Source organism: Cyprinus carpio, chromosome B18 (genome assembly GCF_018340385.1).
Source record: "Cyprinus carpio isolate SPL01 chromosome B18, ASM1834038v1, whole genome shotgun sequence".
NCBI lineage: Eukaryota > Metazoa > Chordata > Actinopteri > Cypriniformes > Cyprinidae > Cyprinus > Cyprinus carpio.
In genome coordinates, this window is record NC_056614.1 from 13,325,362 (window position 1) to 13,344,853 (window position 19,492).

The window sequence follows — 19,492 nt, forward strand, 5'->3', positions numbered from 1 at the left end:
TTTATTATTTAGCAAAAAAACAAAAAAAAACAAACGAAAACAAAAATCACATTTTAAAACAATCACAATTTTTATCAGAAAAATCAAAATTCATTTTTTTCCCTCAAATCGTGCAGCCCTATTTTGCATTCAGGACATGGCTCAGTATTTTTAGAAGCTGCTCAGACAAAAGTTTGAATTTGATCTCATGTGTAATTAACTGAACTCAAATGACCCCTAACGTGACCTTTAACACTGAAATTCTGGTCTGAGGTGCCAGAAATAGCTTTTCATTACAAACAACACAAATCAAAGAATATTGTGTCCTCACTTTGGGAGAAAAATAGAATCAAAATAGATAGTGAACAAAAAAAAAAAAAAAACAGTTATTAAAAACAACCAGTACCATCGTAACCTTGTAAAATCAATATCTAAAACTCTATAATGCATGCCATACTATGCGGTTGGTTTTTATTAAGAAAGTTCAAAATCGAATGTTGGGAATTTCTTTTTCTACATTAGCTGTGTTAGACTGAGTATTTTGTGTTTGTGTCTGTCGTTGTTTGTGTTTGCCTACAGTGTATGTGTGTGTGTGTGTGTGCATGTGTGCTTATAAGCTCAGTGAATAAAGAGGGGCTTAAACAGATCTGACATCATTTTTACCATGCAGAAAATCTGCCAAGTCTTCCACTGTCCCTTCAGTTGTGTTTGTCCATTTGTGTCTTTTTTAGGTCTCCGTCTGTTTTCACACTTTCCTCTGCTGTCCTTGCTTGGCCTTGTCCGATCTGCTCTGGTTTCTTCGCCTATAGAACAGAGATGACAAGAGAAGAGAATACATGCATACCGTGGTGCAGCGGACTCTGAAGTCTGGCACAAACAGAGCAGGTGATTAGACATTTACACCTTCCTCTCCATTTCCCCTGTCGCTGTCAGACTGACCTATAATTTGACAAAACCTGTCACCGCTTGCCGCAGAGCTCAAGGCTGACACTTATTAGCACTGGAGCAAATAGTTATCTCTGAGAGGGTGTGTGCAAGTCTATGCTTACTGCATCTTGACAGCTCACATACAGTATATAACATGGGGTACATGGAAGTTCAGAGACACTGAGAATATTAATGTATTATGCAAATGTAGCTAATATACAGTGGGGTCAAAGGTCACAGATGACACTGAAAATCTGGGTTTTAAAATTTCATTTAACTACTAAACATTTAGTTAGATTTTAAACAAAGAAACATTATAATGTACAGTAAAATGATGAAGAACTATTTTAGATTCTGCACATTTCTAGTTTACCAATTCATGTTTTGATGTTTGTATTAACGTTTTACTTAAATTAGGGTTTGATATTTTTAAAAATGTTTTTCAAAGAAGTCTCTTATAATAATTACAGCTGTATGTATTTTATCAAAAAGATAAAGTTATTAAAAGATTATTAAAAGGCATAGTTCACCCAAAGTACCGTAGTCAACTTTTGAAGTGGATCAAAACCTTTCACCAAAGTTGTACTAAACCCAAAACCAAAATGCATTCTTGTATTAGGACTACTTTTATGAACTTTTTTGATCCACTTCAAATATTGACTACAATATTTGACTTCTGCAGAACCCAAAAGATCATCTTATATCTTATATTTTTTTGTCCATACAAAGAAAGTCTAACAGTTTAAACATTGTTCAAAATTTTTTGTGTTCCATAGATGAAAAAAGTCATTCAGGTTTAAAAAGACATGAGGGTGAGCAAATGCTGACAGATATATATATATTTTTTTTTTTTTTTTGGTGAACTCGCTCTTTAATCCTTTCAGTAGGGCACATCAGAACACTCACTTGACTGTGTCCAAATGTCTTTTTCATCTCAGATGAACTCTCGGTCTGGTTGTGGGAACAGTCTGCGCCCACCTGGAGGTGCAAAGAAAGAGACAGAAAAAACATGTTAATTTAAAAAGCAAATTCAAGGAGCAAACAAATCCCAAGATCATCTAACGATCAAGCACAGAGCGAAGGGGAAAGACGTCTTGAATAAAAGTCTTTTAAGTCTTTTTAATAAATAAAAATACATATATGTGGCCACAATGGAGCAGTGATACTGTATAGACTACAATTGTTTGCTTTTTACATTTTCGACAAAAGCCCTTAATATTTGTTGTATGTGTGGAGTATTGATAGGTTATGTTTTATATGCTTGTCTCTATGAGCTCTAAAACAAGCTAGAAAAATGTTTTTGGAGCAACACATTTAACAGAAGAGCACAAGACTACAAGAGACAATGTTTAACTGAAAAATACACTATCATTTTTTTATTCTGACAAGCACAAAAAACAGTGAGGTTAAGTTAATGGAAGTGTTATAGGACTGTGCCTGCCAAAAGAACAACTTTATAAAGGCAGTAAAGAGTAACAATCTAAAACTCTTGCCATATACCTTCTCCATTTTCCTTCGCTGCCTAAGCCTGCTTCATCCTAAGTGCTCTTTCCTCAAAAACGGTTGATGATTTGGTTGAAGGAATGTACTGAAGCCAGAAGAGATAAATGAATTGCAATTATCAATGTCTGTAAACTCCCTCTATACAAGTTGGTGTGTGAGCAATACTATATACTTGTTATACAGTGTAATGAAACAGTCTGGATACTCTTTCACATGTACATTTTATATTAATTAATTACTATATAAAATATTCTATATATTAAATACCATTCAAAATTTAGAGGTATATATTATTAGAATAAAAAAAAAAAAAAACTTTCTAATATCTAGTCACACTTTATTTTAAGGTTCAATTTTCAGCATTAACAAACCATTAATTACAACTTTTGCCTCAATAAACTCCTAATTTGCTGCTTTATAGTTAGTAACTTAGTTGTTAAGTTTAGGTATTGGGTAGGATTAGTGATGTAGAATATGGTCGTGCAAAATATGTGCTTTGTAAGAAGTACTAATAAACAGTCAATATGTTAGTAGATAATAGGCAAGCTTATAAACAACTAGTTAATAGTGAGAATTGGTCCCTATACTTAAGTGTTACTTACTTTATGTATGTATGTATATACATTTATTTAAATTTAATTTAAATTAGTTTTTAATTTAATTTAATTTAGAATTATATATAATATAGAATTATAATATAGAATTCCTGTGATGGCAAAACTGAATTATTTCAGTCTTCAGTATGACATACTGAAGACTGAAATAATTCCTGGCAGAATAACATCCTTCAGAAATTATTTACTGCTTAAGAAATATTGTTATGGTGGCCTAGAGAGCTCAATACGCTGCAAATAGAAAAAACACCTACAAATTAAGAAAACAACTTCATCAATTTGACAACACATGCGCTGCAAATGCTCACAACACAACCAAATAAATAATGCGATGCAAATAGTAAAAGAACCCCTGCAAATAAAAAAAAACAAAAAAAAACATCTTGATCAATTTGACAACGCGCTACAAATGCTCACAACACAATCAAACAAAGAAATGTACTGCAAATAAAATTCCTTATTTGCGTTTCTTTATTTGGTTGTGTTGTGAGCATTTGATCAAGATGATTTTTTTATTTTTTTATTTGCAGGTGTTTTTTCTGTTTGCATGCGTTTTTTCATTTGCAGCGCGTTGAGCTCCCTCGGACACCGTCCATTGTATATTAACAAAACTGCAAACAGTTCTGCTTCTTATTCTTTATTGAAACTCTAATACCTTTTTAATGATTCTTGAGCACCACAACCTGAACCCCATCACAACCCTGTAGCACTGCAAATGTTGACAAGCAGCCACGTGTCAGACAAATGCTACCCAAAGATTGTAAGCCTCCCAATGTCCCAGCGCAAATTTGCTGACCGTGGCCCCCACAGGGACCAAAAGGTGAGTACATTGCTGCTGGAGATAGCCAAGCTGCTGTTCCTATGACAGATTTTTTTTTCTTAAGAGAAGGAAGGGATTTCGACCTTCATGATGGTGCTTCACACATTTCCTGTTTGTTGTTTTCAGCTTGGCAGTAACGAAGGAAAAGCGAACCTTCCGGAGAAGGGTGCTACATTGACCACATCCTGCCTGTAGGGAGGTATCATGTGGAAACACTGATACGGACTGACCCAGGCCTGGGGCAGTACTACATATGGAATTGGTCTCTGAGGCAGGTCCTACCTAGGAGTAGGGAGGAACGGCTGCCAGCAGGGACTGACAGTGTGGTCTGTCGAAGGGTATGACACAAGTTCACCGAGAGGGAAACCTTACCTTGGAAGAATATACATAAGGGATCACATAAGGGATACATAAGGGAATCAAGCCATATGGACACCTAGCCAAGTAAAGGGGCTGACTGGAAACCCGGACAAGCTAACACTGATACTGGGCCTGCCGGGGGTGTTGGAGGATACTCAACCAGGGTTCGCCGAACCGGGAAACTGTCTGAAGGAGGAAAAGGCGCTCACATCCACGGGTGAGGGGGAATGGTGCAGCAAGCATGACACCGGCTGGCTCTTCCCGCCACTTACCTGTTACCCAACACACAGGAAGAAACCGGCTCAACGCGGGGACTGTAAAATCTTGTGAAGGTGTTCGTAGTCACCCAGTCCACAGCTCTACAAATGATACAAATGATATATGCATAGGATGAGGCAATACTCTATGTGGAGTGAGCCCTCAAACCCAGGGGGCACAGCTCACCTTGGGATTGGTAGGCCAAGGCGATGGCATCCACTATCCAGTGGGCAAACCTTTGCTTGGAGACAGCCTTCCCTTTCTGCTGACCTTTGTAGCAGACAAAAAGCTGCTCAGAGCTTCTGGAGCTCCGGGTGCGGTCCACGTATATGTACAATGCTCTTACGGGACACAGCAATGCCAAGGCTGGATCTGCCTCCTCCGAGGGCAATGCTTGTAGGTTCACCACCTGATCATGAATGGGAACCTTGGGCACGTATCCAGGCAGGGGTCTCAGGACAACGTCAGAATAGGTCTGCCCGAACACAAGGCACTCTTCGCTCACTGAAAATGCTTGGAGGTCCCCAACCCTCTGGATGGAAGTAAGTGCGGTCAGGAGTGCTGTTTTAGCAGACATGAACTTAAGCTCAGCTGAGTCCAGTGACACAAAGGGATCCCTCTGAAGGCCAGCCAGGATAGTAGAGAGATCCCAGGAGGGCACCAGAGGTGGCCTAGGAGAATTTAACCTTCTGGCACCCCTCAGGAACGATGAGATTGTGCTTTCCCAGGGACTGGCTCTCCACTGTATCGGGATGTGCTGTGATGGCAGCCACATACACTTTCAAGGTGGAGGGTGACAGCCTATGCTCCAATATTTCTTGCAGGAAAGAAAGCACTACTCCAATTGTGCATCTTCGGGGGTCTTCTCAGCGAGAAGAACACCAGTTCAAGAACAGCTGGTGTTAATAAACAGACCCCACTTCAGAGCATAGGCTTGCCTCATTAAGGGAACCCTAGCCTGAGTGATCGTGTTTACCACTGCCGGTGGCAAATCACTTAAGTCTGCCACATTCCATCCAGGAGCCACATGTGGAGGTCCCAGAGACCTGGACGTGGGTGCCATATGGTGCCAAGCCCCTGAGAAAGTAAGTCCTTCCTCAGAGGGATCCGCCAGGGAGGGGCTGTCGCGAGGACCATGATTTCCAAAAACCAGGTCCGGGTGGGCCAGTATGGTGCAACTAGCATGACCTGTTCCTCGTCCTCCCTGTTCTTGCACAGTGTCTGTGTGGGAAGGCTCACTGGGGGAAACGCATACTTGCGTAGAGCCAGAGGTCAGCTGTGTGCCAGTGCATCCATGCCTAGGGGGGTCTCAGTCAGAGAGTAATACAGCTGGCAGTGGAGGACTCACGGGAAGCAAACAGGTCTACCTGGGCTTCCCCGAAGTCACTCCAGATCAATCAGACTGTCTCGGGATGGAGTCACCATTCCTTGGGGAATGTGAGCTGTTGTGAGAGTGTGTCGGCTGCACGACTGAGCTCCCCCGGAATGTGGACGGCACGCAGTGACTTGAGCCTTGTCTGGTTCTAGAGGAGGAGATGACGGGCGAGCTTTGACATGCGACGTGAGCATAGACCTCCCTTCAGGTTGATGTATGACATAGCCGCAGTGTTGTCCATGTGGACCAACACGTGTTTGTCCTGTAGCAGTGGTCAGAACTGCTGTAAGACAAGATGCACTGCCAACAGCTCTGGGCAGTTGATGTGCCAAAGCAGTTGAGGCCCTGCCCAGAGCCCCAAGGTTGCCTGCCCATTGCATGTAGCGACCCAGCCCATACTGGAGGCATCCATTGTGACAACGATATGCTGTAGATAGGCAAGGTCTGTCCAGGGGCTGTATAAGCGGCAACACGTCCGCTTGATGGTCACGCAGAGTGTACTGCAACGCCATGCCCAACTCGGGACTCGGGAGTGTAACCAGTCCTGAAGTGGTCTCATATGAAGCAATCCGAGCAGCGTGACTGAGGATGCCATATGCCCCAGGAGCCTCTGAAAGTGTTTCAGAGATACCATGTTCCTGCCTCTGAAGGAACTCAGGCAGTCTAGCACTGACTGGGCACGCTCGCTGGTGAGTCGCGCTGTCATACTCACGAGTCTAACTCCACACTGAGAAAAGAGATCCTCTGTATGCTGCGTGCCGTCCACATTCCACATTCCGGGGGAGCTCAATCGTTCCAGGGGAGCTCTATACAGCTGGGTTCGTCAACCATAACTCCTTCCAGGACAACCAGAAACCTAGGAGTTGTGATGGATGATCAGTTAACCCTCTGGAGTCTAAGGGTATTTTTGGGGCCTGGAGAAGTTTTGTCATGCCCTGACATTTGTGCTTTTTTCAGTTTCTTATAAATATCTAAATGGCTAAAGTCTAATCTCACTGTAATCACACACACTGGGCTATAATAATATGTGAGCAGCATGTATGTACATGATTGTGTTTTTTGATAAAAAAAAATGTTATGCGTGGTTAGTGAAAAACTAAAAATGTTAAATCACTTGAATAAGGCAATAAAACACATATAGAAAATTGGTTCCCAGGAATTTGGAGAACTGGAGCTTGTAGCCTAGAATTTTTTTTTTTTCTAAATGATGTGAAAATCATCTTGTTTACTCACTTACAGAAAACAATATATTGATTTAAATTTTCTAAGACACTTTTTGTTGGTAAAAGTCATATGCGAGTAGGCGTCAACTATCATGAATTCACACCTGAGAAGACAAAGGCCTGCATAATGAGCCATTCAGTCAGCTGTGTCACTGAGAGGGATGAGTTACAAGAAAGAATGTGAGGACAAAATAACTGTATATAATTTTATGTTTGTAGAATATATTTAATTATCCCACAACATAATTTAATATTCACTTGTGAGTGCAGTTAAACAGTTTATTAGGAACAATCAAAGCTGACTTTCAAACTGAATTTTTTTGCATCATTACTCCAGTCACACAATCCTTCAGAAATCCTTTTAACAATTTATTTTCTACTAAAAAAACATTTATTGTTATTATTATCATTATTATTATTATTATTATTATTATTATTATTATTATTATTAATGTTGAAAAGAGCTGAGAATATTTTTTTTAGGTTTTTTAGGGGGGATGAATTGAAAGAACAGCAATGATTGGTTACATTTGTTACAGTTACATTTATTGTTACATTTATATTATGTACATCAAGCTTTTTGAATGGTATAGTAGTGTATATTGTTATTGAAACTTCATATATTTCACTTGATTATACATTTAGTCAGGAATTAGTAGTTTGGAAAAAGTCTTTGGAAAAAGTCTAACTAGTAAAATGTTTACACGTTATGTGAAAAACTAGTACAAGTATATAAATAAATAAAAAGAGACTTACTCATGTTTATGATCTCTGCTGAATAAAGTGCTTCAATTCTTTTTTCTGAGGAAATCCAAATCTCAAATCCTCAACCACATCACATCTTTTTGGGGTGAATTATGTCTTATTCCTCTCATCGCGAAGCAAACAGTAAAATAAAAAAAACTTGAAGAACAATCTCGCTGCGTTGTCTTCTGTTGTGTGGGCGTATTCAAAAAGCCGCGCGCTTCAGTGAAACATTTGAATCTCAAAAGCGCGTTCAGCGCGGGGGCGTGGTCGCATTAGAAGATAATGAAGGAAGACGTGAAAAACGGACATCGGGTTGTTTTCATATGGATTACTTTATCACAGAATATTTGTTTTCAGCAGCACTCATTTAGTTTAAAAGTAGACATGTCAGGCTTTCTATAGATATCTCTCTCATGTCTCTTCGTTGAGTATTCACTGAGTTACAGTTCATTTTAATGACGCATTTGTATCTGAAGATCAGCGCAGACAAAGGCTGCAGACAGCACTCCTTGTTTGTTATCTTTACTTATTTTATAAGTGCACAAAGTTTTGTTGTTATTATGTCTGTATACAAAAAAAAAGTAGACCCTTTACAGATTCGATTGATGTATTGCTCTTCTCTGTACGATCAAAACTGAAAGTGTAATTTAAGTTCTTTTCGGGGTTATCAGGAGAAAATACCCCAAAACGCGTATACGCGTTAATCGACTCCAGAGAGTTAAGCTTCACAGACCATATTGCTACAACGACCCGGTCCTGCAGATTTGCCTTATACAACATTAGGAAGATTAGACCCTTCCTGTCAGAGTAAGCCACCCAACTTCTTGTCCAAGCTCTTGTTCTCTCCAGACTGGACTATTGCAATGCTCTCCTGGCGGGCCTTCCGGCATGTACTGTCAAGCCTCTACAACTGATCCAGAATGCAGCAGCGAGGGTTGTCTTCAATGAGCCAAAAACAGCTCATGTTACTCCTCTCCTCATCAGGTTACACTGGCTACCAGTAGCCGCTCGCATCAAATTCAAGGTACTGATGCTTGCCTAAAAAACGACCACTGGCACGGCGCCAACTTACCTAAACTCACTAGTTCAATCTTACGCACCCTCCAGAAGTCTGCGCTCTGCAAGTGAATGACGCCTTGTGGTGCCATCCCAAAGAGGTTCAAAATCACTCTCACAGACTTTTTCCTGGACTGCTCCCAGCTGGTGGAATGACCTCCCGATCTCAATTCGAACAGCTGAGCCTTTACTCATTTTCAAAAAAAACATCTAAAGACTCATCTTTTTCGCCTGCACTAAACCAACTAATACTAGTACTTACCTTTTTCTTTTTCTTGTCTATCATATTAAAAAAAAAAAAAAAAAAAAAAACCTGGCTACGTGTTCTGTACTAGACTAATGATGTTGTTCTCTCGTTGATCTGATTGTTTCTACTGTTCTCATTTGTAAGTCGCTTTGGATAAAAGTGTCTGCTAAATGATTAAATGTTAAATGTAAATGTATGGAAGAGAGTTTGCCTCAACTGGCTGAGGTGCTGGAGCACCAGATTCCTTGTGATTGCACAACTGCTCTCGTGACTGGGCCATGATGAGCCAGTCATCAAGGTAGTTCAGTAACCTGATGCCCACTTCCCATAACGGGGCAACGGCGCCCTCCACGATCTTCGTAAAGACATGGGGGGACAGGGACAGCCCGAAAAGGAGGACCCTGTACTGCCATGCCCGACCCTCGAACGCAAACCATAGAAACGGCCTGTGTCGAGGAAGAATCGAGACATAAAAGTAAGCGTCCTTCAGGTCGACTGCTGCTAACCAATCCTGGGGCTGGATACATCTAATGATGCGCTTCTGCATCAGCATCTTGAAAAGAAGCTTGTGAAGGGCCTGATTCAAGACTCGCAGATCCAGGATTGCCCGAAGGTCACCGCCTTTCTTGGGCACGATGAAGTAAGGGCTGTAAAACCCTGACTTTAGTTTGGCTGGAGAGACAGGCTTGATTGCATCCTTTGCCAGTAGGACAGCAATCTCATTGCACAGGAAATGGGCATCTCGGGTTGTCACCGAAGTCTCGAGAATGCTGCTGAACCTGGGAGGTCGCCTGGTGAACTGAATCACATAGCTGAGTTGAACTATCCGAATGAGCCAGAGGGACGGGTTGTGCAGTGCAAGCCATGCCTCCAAGCACTGTACGAGTGGCACCAAAGAGACAATCGACTCACCCACGGTGGAGCAGCAGTGGGAAGTCATGCTGAATGGCACAGAAGGCATCACATCCTGGCTCATCACAGCAGGACTCCCCATGTCCCTGGAGGGACTAGCCAGAGTTGCATGGAGAGGCGTCCCTGAGCCGTAATCTCTTGGGCGCTGGCAATAGGGGGTGTGGTGGGCGAGAGTGAGGAGGCAGTGCATCGCTCGCTGTCAGCCCATGTGCCTGATAACCTGGAGGAAAAGGAAACTGCTCTTTTTTCGAGAATGTAGGTGGAACAGAAAAAACACAACACAGGATTCTCCGCCCGACCCGGAAAAAGCAACTTCCCACGTCTCTGGGTTGCCCGTGTCAGGGCCGCTTCATCGTCTTTCTAGAGGACTGAGGGGCCGGCTGGGACACGGGGGCGCCGCGGTCCTGTAAGAGGCTCGACGCGCCGGTCTTGGCGCTGTCTCAGGGATGTAGAATAAGGTCATATAGAATAAGGCATTAATATGCACTTAATTTGTACTAATAAATGGCTAATATTCTAGTAATATGCATGCTAATAAGCAACTAGTTAAGAGACCCTAAAATAAAGTGTTACCGCATATACTTTGAAAATATTTACATGTATATACAAAAAAAAAAAAAAAAAAAAAAAGTGTATTTAACTGGGTTTATATTTGAGATTATTTCATTGGATAATTACTGCATGGATAATTATGTTATGTGCCCAAAGAATGAGGTCAGCTGACTACCTGAATATACTGAATGACCAGGTTATTCCATCAATTAATTTTTTCTTCCCTGATGGCATATTCCAAGATGACAATGCCAGGATTCATCAGGCTCAAATTGTGAAAGAGTGGTTCAGTGAGCATGCAACATCATTTTCACACATGGATTGGCCACAGAGTCAGACCTTTACCCCAATGAGAATCTTTGGGATGTGCTGGAGAAGACTTTGCACAGCGGTCCGACCCTCCCATCATCAATACAAGATCCGGTAACACTTTATAATAACTGCACGCTATTTATCATTAGTTAAGCATTAGAAAACAGTTAATTCATCATTTATAAAGCATTAATAGACATTAATAAGCAGTTTATAAATACAGATATAAATGTTTTATACTTGATTTAAAAGCATATATATATATATAATGTATTTAATAATTGTTTTTTTCATACTTTATTAATGATCAATTTATCATTTCTAAATGAAGTATAGCATTATTTACACACCAGTTATTAAGGAGTTGTCAGTGGTTCATAAGATAACTTAGAAATTGTAAGTAAATGATCAATAAACTATTTAAATGTGAATTCATACATCTTATTATTCAGACATATAGTAATAGTTACTTAGAGTGTTAATAAATGGTTTATTAACATGTATTTCTACTGTAATTCAGGGTTAATTCAGGTAGTTATAAAACATATGTAGTTGTTAACTATTTTTGTGAGCTCACTCTAAAGTGAGGACTATTTATGCCTTGTAAAGCTTTTACAAATGAGAGTTTAAAGGCTGTTAATATTTCAATGTTCTGTATCACTGTGTTGGTGTTTGTTTCCTTTTTCTGCTTAGAAGATAACTGAGCCTTTAAATATCCTTTATAAATGCTTTACAAGGCATAACTAGTCCTCACTTTAGATGAGCTCACATAAATAGTTAACTGACCATTACTAAATGCTTTATAACTACCTGAATTTACTACATTTACTTACAATTTCTTGTGAACTTATGAATCACTGGCAACTCCTAAATAACTGGTTTGTAATTAATGCTATACTTTATTGAGAAATGATAAATTGATCATGAATAAAGTATGATAATACAATGATTAAACACATTATAGATATGCTTTTAAATCAAGAATAAAGCATTTATATCTGTATTTATAAACTGCTTATTTATGTATATTAATGCTTTATAAATTATGAATTATCTGTTTACTAATGCTTAATTAATGATCAATAGTGTGCAGTTATTATAAAGTGTTACCCAAGATCCTGCCGAAAAATTAATGCAACTCTGGACAGGAATAAATGTTGTGACATTGCAGAAGCTTATCGAAATGATGCCACAGTGAATGCGTGTCATAATCAAAGCTAAAGGCGGTCCAACAAAATATTAGAGTGTGTGACTTTTTTTTTGGATGGGCAGTGTATTTCTATTCATGTAATTATATCATATATACATATATGTAATGTATAAACTTAACATATTTTTCTGAGATATATACATGCATGTGTGTCTCTTTACAGTATATATACATAATAAATGTGTTCCTGTGGCTCAGTGGTAGAGCATTGTGTTAGCAGCCTGCCAAATGCATAAAATGTAAATAAATATACACAGTTTATATATATATATATATATATATATATATATATATATATATATATATATATATATATTGATGCAGCTCCAGAGCTGCTGCTATTAAAGTAAAAGAAAGAGAAACTCAATACTAAAACTTAATACTACTAATAAATAAAAAAATATATATAATAACAATAAAAATAAAAACAGAAGAATGCAAAAACAAATTAGTGGTCTCAGACTTTTGGACTGTACTGCAAGTCTACATAAAACATGCTAATCTATAATAATAAATAACTTTGTCTAAGATACAAAAATTAGCAGCATTCATATATGATAGGACTCCATTGTTTAAAATGACACCCCAGTGTGTTTTATCTCACTCACAGTCTCTCTCTTTCTCTCAGTATAGTCACAGGGTTCAGTCACACTGCTCTCATCAGTACCATCAGCATGGTGAAAGCTGCTCTGGGAACATTTTCATTACATAATCTTCATGACATGTCATCTACCAAGAATGACACCGACTCCCTGGGATCCCGTGTTTCTCTCCCTCTTTCTGTCTGTCTTTGTTTCCTGTCTCTGCACACTTCCTCACTTGGCTGTTTTTCCCTCTCACACACACACATTCAGCTAACACGCAGCCACTTACCCACAATCACACACACACGCAATCCTGTCATTATTGGTGATAAGCACATGTCAGCAAGCAGTGAGATGTATCTGGCATAGTCTACAGTACTCCTCTCTGCTCTGCTGATATGTGTAATGCATTGTTCCCGGTGTTCATCTTTCCATTGCTGTCTCAAACCTTCCAGACTAGAAGATCTCACATCATGTGTCAACTGCAATGATGACTGTAAGGTTGCTTTGTGCCTACCATCCGTATGAGAAACATGTGAGTGCTTTTCTCAAAATGGGTTTGAAATCTGTGTGTTTGTTTGGCTAACATCCATCACCTGTAAGACTGTCTGTGAAAAAAAAAATATATATGCCTTTTCAATTCTTTACACAAGAAGTTTTGCAGCTACCACTGCAAAGAGCTATGGAATGCACTCAGATAAAAAAATAAAAATAAAAAAAAAGGAAAGGAGTGATCATTTTCATAATCATTTTAAGGTCATCTTTAGCTATTCTGCAGGCAATATATTACAGCAAAAATAGGGTTAATCTCAAAGTGTGTTTTGTTTTTTACACATATACTAGAGTATGCATATACAGTAGTGTGTGTGACGTACAGTATATTTCATTATAAGCATTGTATTCACACAGCCGTGTATGCATTGTACCCTGATCCCACTTCACTGGCTTCCAGTTGTGGCCAGAATCAAATTAAAGGTTTTGATGCTTGCTTTCAGGACTACCACTGGAACAGCCCTTCTCTTAAATGTTGCTACAAACACTTCCTCCGCCAGCTTAGCTCACTGAATGAGTAGAAAAAAAATCTCTGCTTTCTACTCTCCTCTAGCTTACTTCCATGCTTTTCTACTATTCCCTTTCTTACTTATTAATCTAATTGTCTAATAAACTGGCATTGTGTGTTACTATTGTACTATTGTGGCTCTTTAACAAATTGCTACGTTCTTCTTTTGCAATTATTATTATTATAGATTTAATAAATAAAACAGATTGTTGCAGTATATTTTACAAGAAAATACTATTTTAGATTTTTTTTTTACTTCAACAACAACAACACCAATTTTGCAATTATTATTATTATTAAAGTTATAAATAAAACATTTTTTTTTTTTTTTTTACAACAAAAACAACAATAATAATAATAATAATAACAATAATAATATAATTATTATAATTAACAATAATGTAATAATAATATTATTATAATTATAATTATATTATTATTGTTATTAATATTGGAAAAAAATATATATATATATAATAATTTTTACAACAATTATTATTATTATTGAAGTTATTAAATAAAATAGATTGTCACAGTACATTTTACAAGAAAATTATATTTTAGTTTTTTGAATTAATAATAATAATAATAATAACTGTGCAATTATTATTGCAAATATTATTATTATTATTATTGAAGTAAAAAATAAAACTAACAGTTGCAGTATATTATGCAAGAAAACACTATTTCAGGTTTTCTACTTCAAAATTTCATGTTTAATTCAATGTGCTAACTTTTTGAGAGGAAACTGTTTCTATATATTTTTTCCCCCAGGGTTACTCTTTGGACTTTAGATATTTAAGAACATCTTGTCCTAGTGTTTTTTTTTTTTTTTTTTTTCTGTTTGTTTGAGCATTTTGACTGTCTCACCAATGGTGTTATTTTAAAAGTGGTCTATACCGGTTTTGCCTACCAATAAAAGAAAAGGGGAGCATTTAAGGAATCTGTTTAAAAACTATCATTATTAGTTCCATTTGGTGTAGTAAAGGGACAGAAATTACACACTTGGAGCTACTATATTTAACTAAATGGCGCTGCTATATTTTGCCTAGGTCCAACAGCAGCGGTTCAATATACCATTGATCACGAGAAAACTGCGGAGCGAAGCCTCAAAGCTTATTCTTTAATGCAATAAATTTAATGCAAAGTTGTAAATGATCTTAAATGGCTAAGGGATACACTGAGATGCAATGAACATAAGTCGCCCCATTTAGTCCAAAGGGTAAGGAAGTGGCCATTAGAGTATAAGGGCACTAAAGATTTACCTTCACCATCTGGCAGTCTTTCGGTACTGTGCTCTCTCTCCTCATTACCGCACTGCTCACAGGCAATTTACTTGTTGTTGTGATCCGGGGAACTTTCGGGATGTCTAAGGAAGAGAGCATAAAGAAACAGAATGTTACGTTATGAAAGACACAAAGGAGTAGAGAAGAGAAAGAAAAAATGGGAAAACAAAAGAGTGCTGGGGTTAAATTCTCCAGATGCTTTATTAAAAAAGCACAGACAATTTTCCACTTAGGTTAATTTGAAGTTGGTTGTCAACTCTCTTTCTATTGTGATTTACTGTACATGAGTGGCTTTAAAGTCAGAGCACAAAGCACACTGCTGTTATTGTGTTACATTTAGCAACCAAGGAGACTTACAGTAAATGGAAACTGTTCGGCTTAAGAGCATAATTAAAAAAAAGTATTTTGCTGGTTCTGTGTTTAAATCACTTATAGATATTATTATTATTATTATTATTATTATTATTATTATTATATATTTACAATTAGTTTAATTTATAAATATAAGATATATAGTATACACACTACCATTGCATTAATGTTACAAAAGATTTCTATTACAAATAAATAATGTCCTTTCAATTAACTTTCTGTTCATAAAATAATCCTTGAAAAAAAGTGTTTTAAAATAAAAGCTGCCTTAGCGATTTCAATATTTTGAATGGTAGTTTATATCTAGATTTTATTTTATTTTATTTTACTTTATTTTTCATGTTATTTATTTCTGGAAATATACTGCCGCTTTTATATTTTATATTTTCCTTACGTAAGTCAAAGTCCCTTTAAGACAAGTCATGTCACTCTGCGGTCATCTTTGAAATGCCTCTCGGGCATGCAAGTGCAACTCCTATCTCTTTGAATGGGGAAACATCAAATTCTCAAAAACTGTTCACTAAGCTAACGATTAAATTTCATATTTGAAATCACCAAAGAAATCTGACAACAACTGTGCAATAAATGTTGTTTCTTTTTTTTTTTTATCAAATGGCGTTAAAAAGCTTATTTTTCAGGCTAAGATCAGGCGGTTGGGATGTGATGTGCTAAAGTCTCGTATTGATGTGTTTTCTTATTTGTTTCTTTTCTTCAAACGGCAGCTGCAGTGACTTTACCAATTAGTGATTGGCTCTTTCATTCAGAAGGTGGGGCTTCCTGCGATTGAGCAGCCATATTAAGCATTGCATTTTTCCCCATTCAAAACTATATGAGTGACACGTCTTGAGTATTCTATAGTCTTTGCATAAGTTGAAAGCTGTAATGCATCACACACACAGAGCCAGCAGGTAAATGTGTCTCAGACTATATGTGCTGAAATGGTGACTCTGGTTAAATCAATGTTAGTGTGAATTAAAGGAAAAAGCACAGTGGGGGACGAGGCTTCTAGGAAGGGTGTTAAGATATTCTATCATTCTTTTACTCATTTAATAAGGATGCGATAAATACTACAGTAACAAACTTCATACAGTGTCTGAAGCGTCTCTCTGGAGGAGTAATGATATAACAATAATCAGCTTAGGGGCTCTCTGCTCCTCAGAGTGAATGAAATAGAATATGACACACTTATTGCTTCCCCATTGCAAATCAGCACGATATCCGTAGAGGCCTAGTTTTTGGTAAGCCACTTTTGAACATTGTCATCTGGTGTTGACTTGAGTGCTCACTTATGTACTAAGTTGTGAAAACCTGAAAGGAAATGGTGTACAGTATATACCTTCAATTTTATTATCTTATGCACAGGTACACAGCAGATTGCAAAAACTGCTTTGGGTTGGTGAGGATCCTAGTTATGAAGGCTTTGAGGTGGTTGTTAAATTTCAAGTAGCAGTTAAAAAGCTCTTTTGCGCTGTAAAGTTTGCACATTTCACTTCAGGACACATCCATGAATCTTGTATCAAGCCCACAGATGTCTTGTTTTTACATCAGAAATGGTGTGCTATATTTCAATTCAAACAACTCTCATGAGAAGACCAGCAACGTCAAGACAAGATGCCATCGGGTGAGTGTTGTAAAGAGTTATTAAAATGAGGGTTTCGTGTCTGAGTTATTTGTTCAAAACACCTGCTTGAATTAATCAGCTTGGCCTCCTTGGTTTAAGACGAGCTAATTAGCGGATGTTTGGTAGAGATACCTGCAGGGAAAGCAGCGGTATAAATATTTCGCTTCTCGGTTTGTTCAGATTGTCAGTTAATTAACTCTGTTTAACTGTACAGAGTGAATCGACAGAGCTAACATGATCTATTTCCATGATTTCCAGCGTCATCATGTTCAGTGCTCTGTTGATGTCAGCTGTTGTTGGGTTGAGACGGAAAGATGAAAACTTAAGAGGTAACTTTTGACCTCTTGCCTATCTTGACAATTTACATTTATGTATTTAGCAGTGCATTCAGGCTATACATTATTTACCAGTATGTGTGTTCCCTGGGAATTGAACCCATGACCTGTTGAGCTGCTAACAAAATGCTCTACCACTGAGCCACAAGAACACCTTGCATTTAATGCATTTATGAACTAGTTTTGGTGATCTTTATACTGTTGTGTGCTTGTAGTATGACTACAAGTACATGATTTTAATATAAAGTATGTAATTTCTGCACCACTACAAACACAGAACAAAATAAATATTTTTCAAAAAGATTTTCCAGATACCCTCACATTCCCCATTGTTTACACATTTGACATTCCATTTATTACAATGGTCACCCACATAAATTTAACAACAGCAACAAATCAATAGCAATGAGGTCTGTCTCAGTCTTAATGGCTTAGTTACAGTTTAGTTTGCGAAAACTATTTTTGTCTCATGAAGGAAGATCAGTTTTTACCGGTGTTCATTGCCATAGTAACAAAAGCTGCATGACTAACCTGATCCAGAACAGATTTTGTTTTTAGGGAAAAAGATTGTGATAACACTTTACAATAAGGTTCCATTTAACATTAGTTAACATGAACTAACAATGAAAAGTACTTGTAAACCATTTATTAACCTCAGTTAATGTTAATTTCAACATTTACTAATACATTATTAAAATTGTTGCTATTATTTAATGGACCTGTGCCAACATGAATTAACAAATCGTTGTATTTCTAATAAAAAAAAAAAAAAAAAAACTATAATGTATATTATATAATTTTAACTCACATACTGAACATTTTATTGTTGCTCAATCAGGTCTCAGGGTAACTCGTACTTAACGAGGTGAATAATTCTTACAAATATGTGTGACCTCACTCTAAGATTTTTGCTAAATTGTAAGTATTTTATTAGTTTTCCAATTTGTATGAATTCATATGAATGACCCAGCACTAACCCCGCCCCTAAACCTACTTGTTACTGGGATCTAGATAAATCATACAAAATTGTACAAGTGAGGTTGTACGAATTTGTACCAATTAGCCACATCGTAAAATACATACGGATTGGTTGTGAGATACTGTAGATGTATTGTTTTGCAGGGTTTTTTCATGTATATGTATACTTGTGATGAATACTTAAATGTACTTGTAAATTAAAAAAAGGTGTCAATGTAAATTAAAGACTAATCTCTTGAGCTTAAGTGAAAAAATCTCTAAATAATCTAGAGCCGGGGTACTCAATAGGGCTTGGGCGTCGTGACGTCATTACTTGGCGTGGCCGCCATGCTGATGGCCTCCTTTACTGCTACTCGGACTACTGCGCAGTGTTTAGACATACTCCCTCTCAGCCGTGTGTCTTAATTTGATTAATTAAAAATCTATTTCAACCATGGTAAACCGTTGCTGTATTGTGGGGTGTAATAGCGCAACACATAATCGCCCTTTGAAAAAAAATGGATTAACTTGCCACTGCTTTCCTGCTTGGAGGCGCGACCACGGAGACCAAGTGAGGTATAATATCTGAATATTAATTTATATAGCTTAAGTAAACACTGAAAATAAGGGAAATTTCCTGGGCTACTCATCCAAAAAACCGGAAAATTTCTACATCTTTCTGTTGCTGTCCCTCTGCTGACAGCAAAAATTCGTACTACAAAAACTGCTGCATTAACTAAGCGAGATTGTGAAGCTATGTCTAACGTGACTTTGCTTACATTGGTGTGAAATCCTGCTCTCACAACAACCACGCTGTTATCTTAAAAAGGCCAATATCACGCTAAGGTTGCTTTCAAGTAACGTTAAGCAAACACGATGGTTTGAAAATATCTGTTTTGCTGGAAGGGCAACTGTGTAGCAACAGGACAACAGCACAGAGACTGACAGGTCCGATGGAAGGGCTAACGGGATATTTTACAGGAAAATACTACAACGGGAAGACAGCGGGAAAAGAGCTCAAATACATGAGAACCCGGAAAAAAACGGGAGGGTTGACAGCTACTAACTAAACTTTTGAAACCACATAAGTTAGTTAAAAGTACATGTGAATGGTTGTTAGCACTAACGGTTACTAAACTAGCAACTAGGCGGAGTGCAGTTTACCTTTGTCTGGATTACTGT

At 37.7% G+C, this 19,492-nt stretch overlaps 1 protein-coding gene across 1 annotated transcript in view; it reads right to left on the reverse strand.

Annotated features, from left to right (window-relative positions):
* luzp2 (leucine zipper protein 2) overlaps positions 1 to 19,492 on the reverse strand; it is a 113,263-nt gene continuing 93,771 nt past the window's right edge. Inside the window, exons 10-12 of the mRNA XM_042743913.1 lie at positions 15,005 to 15,108; positions 1,813 to 1,884; positions 1 to 782 (exon numbers count right to left, since the gene is read on the reverse strand). Of these exons, the coding sequence (XP_042599847.1) occupies positions 678 to 782; positions 1,813 to 1,884; positions 15,005 to 15,108 (281 nt within the window). The 3' untranslated portion in view covers positions 1 to 677. The remainder of the gene's footprint in view (positions 783 to 1,812; positions 1,885 to 15,004; positions 15,109 to 19,492) is intronic.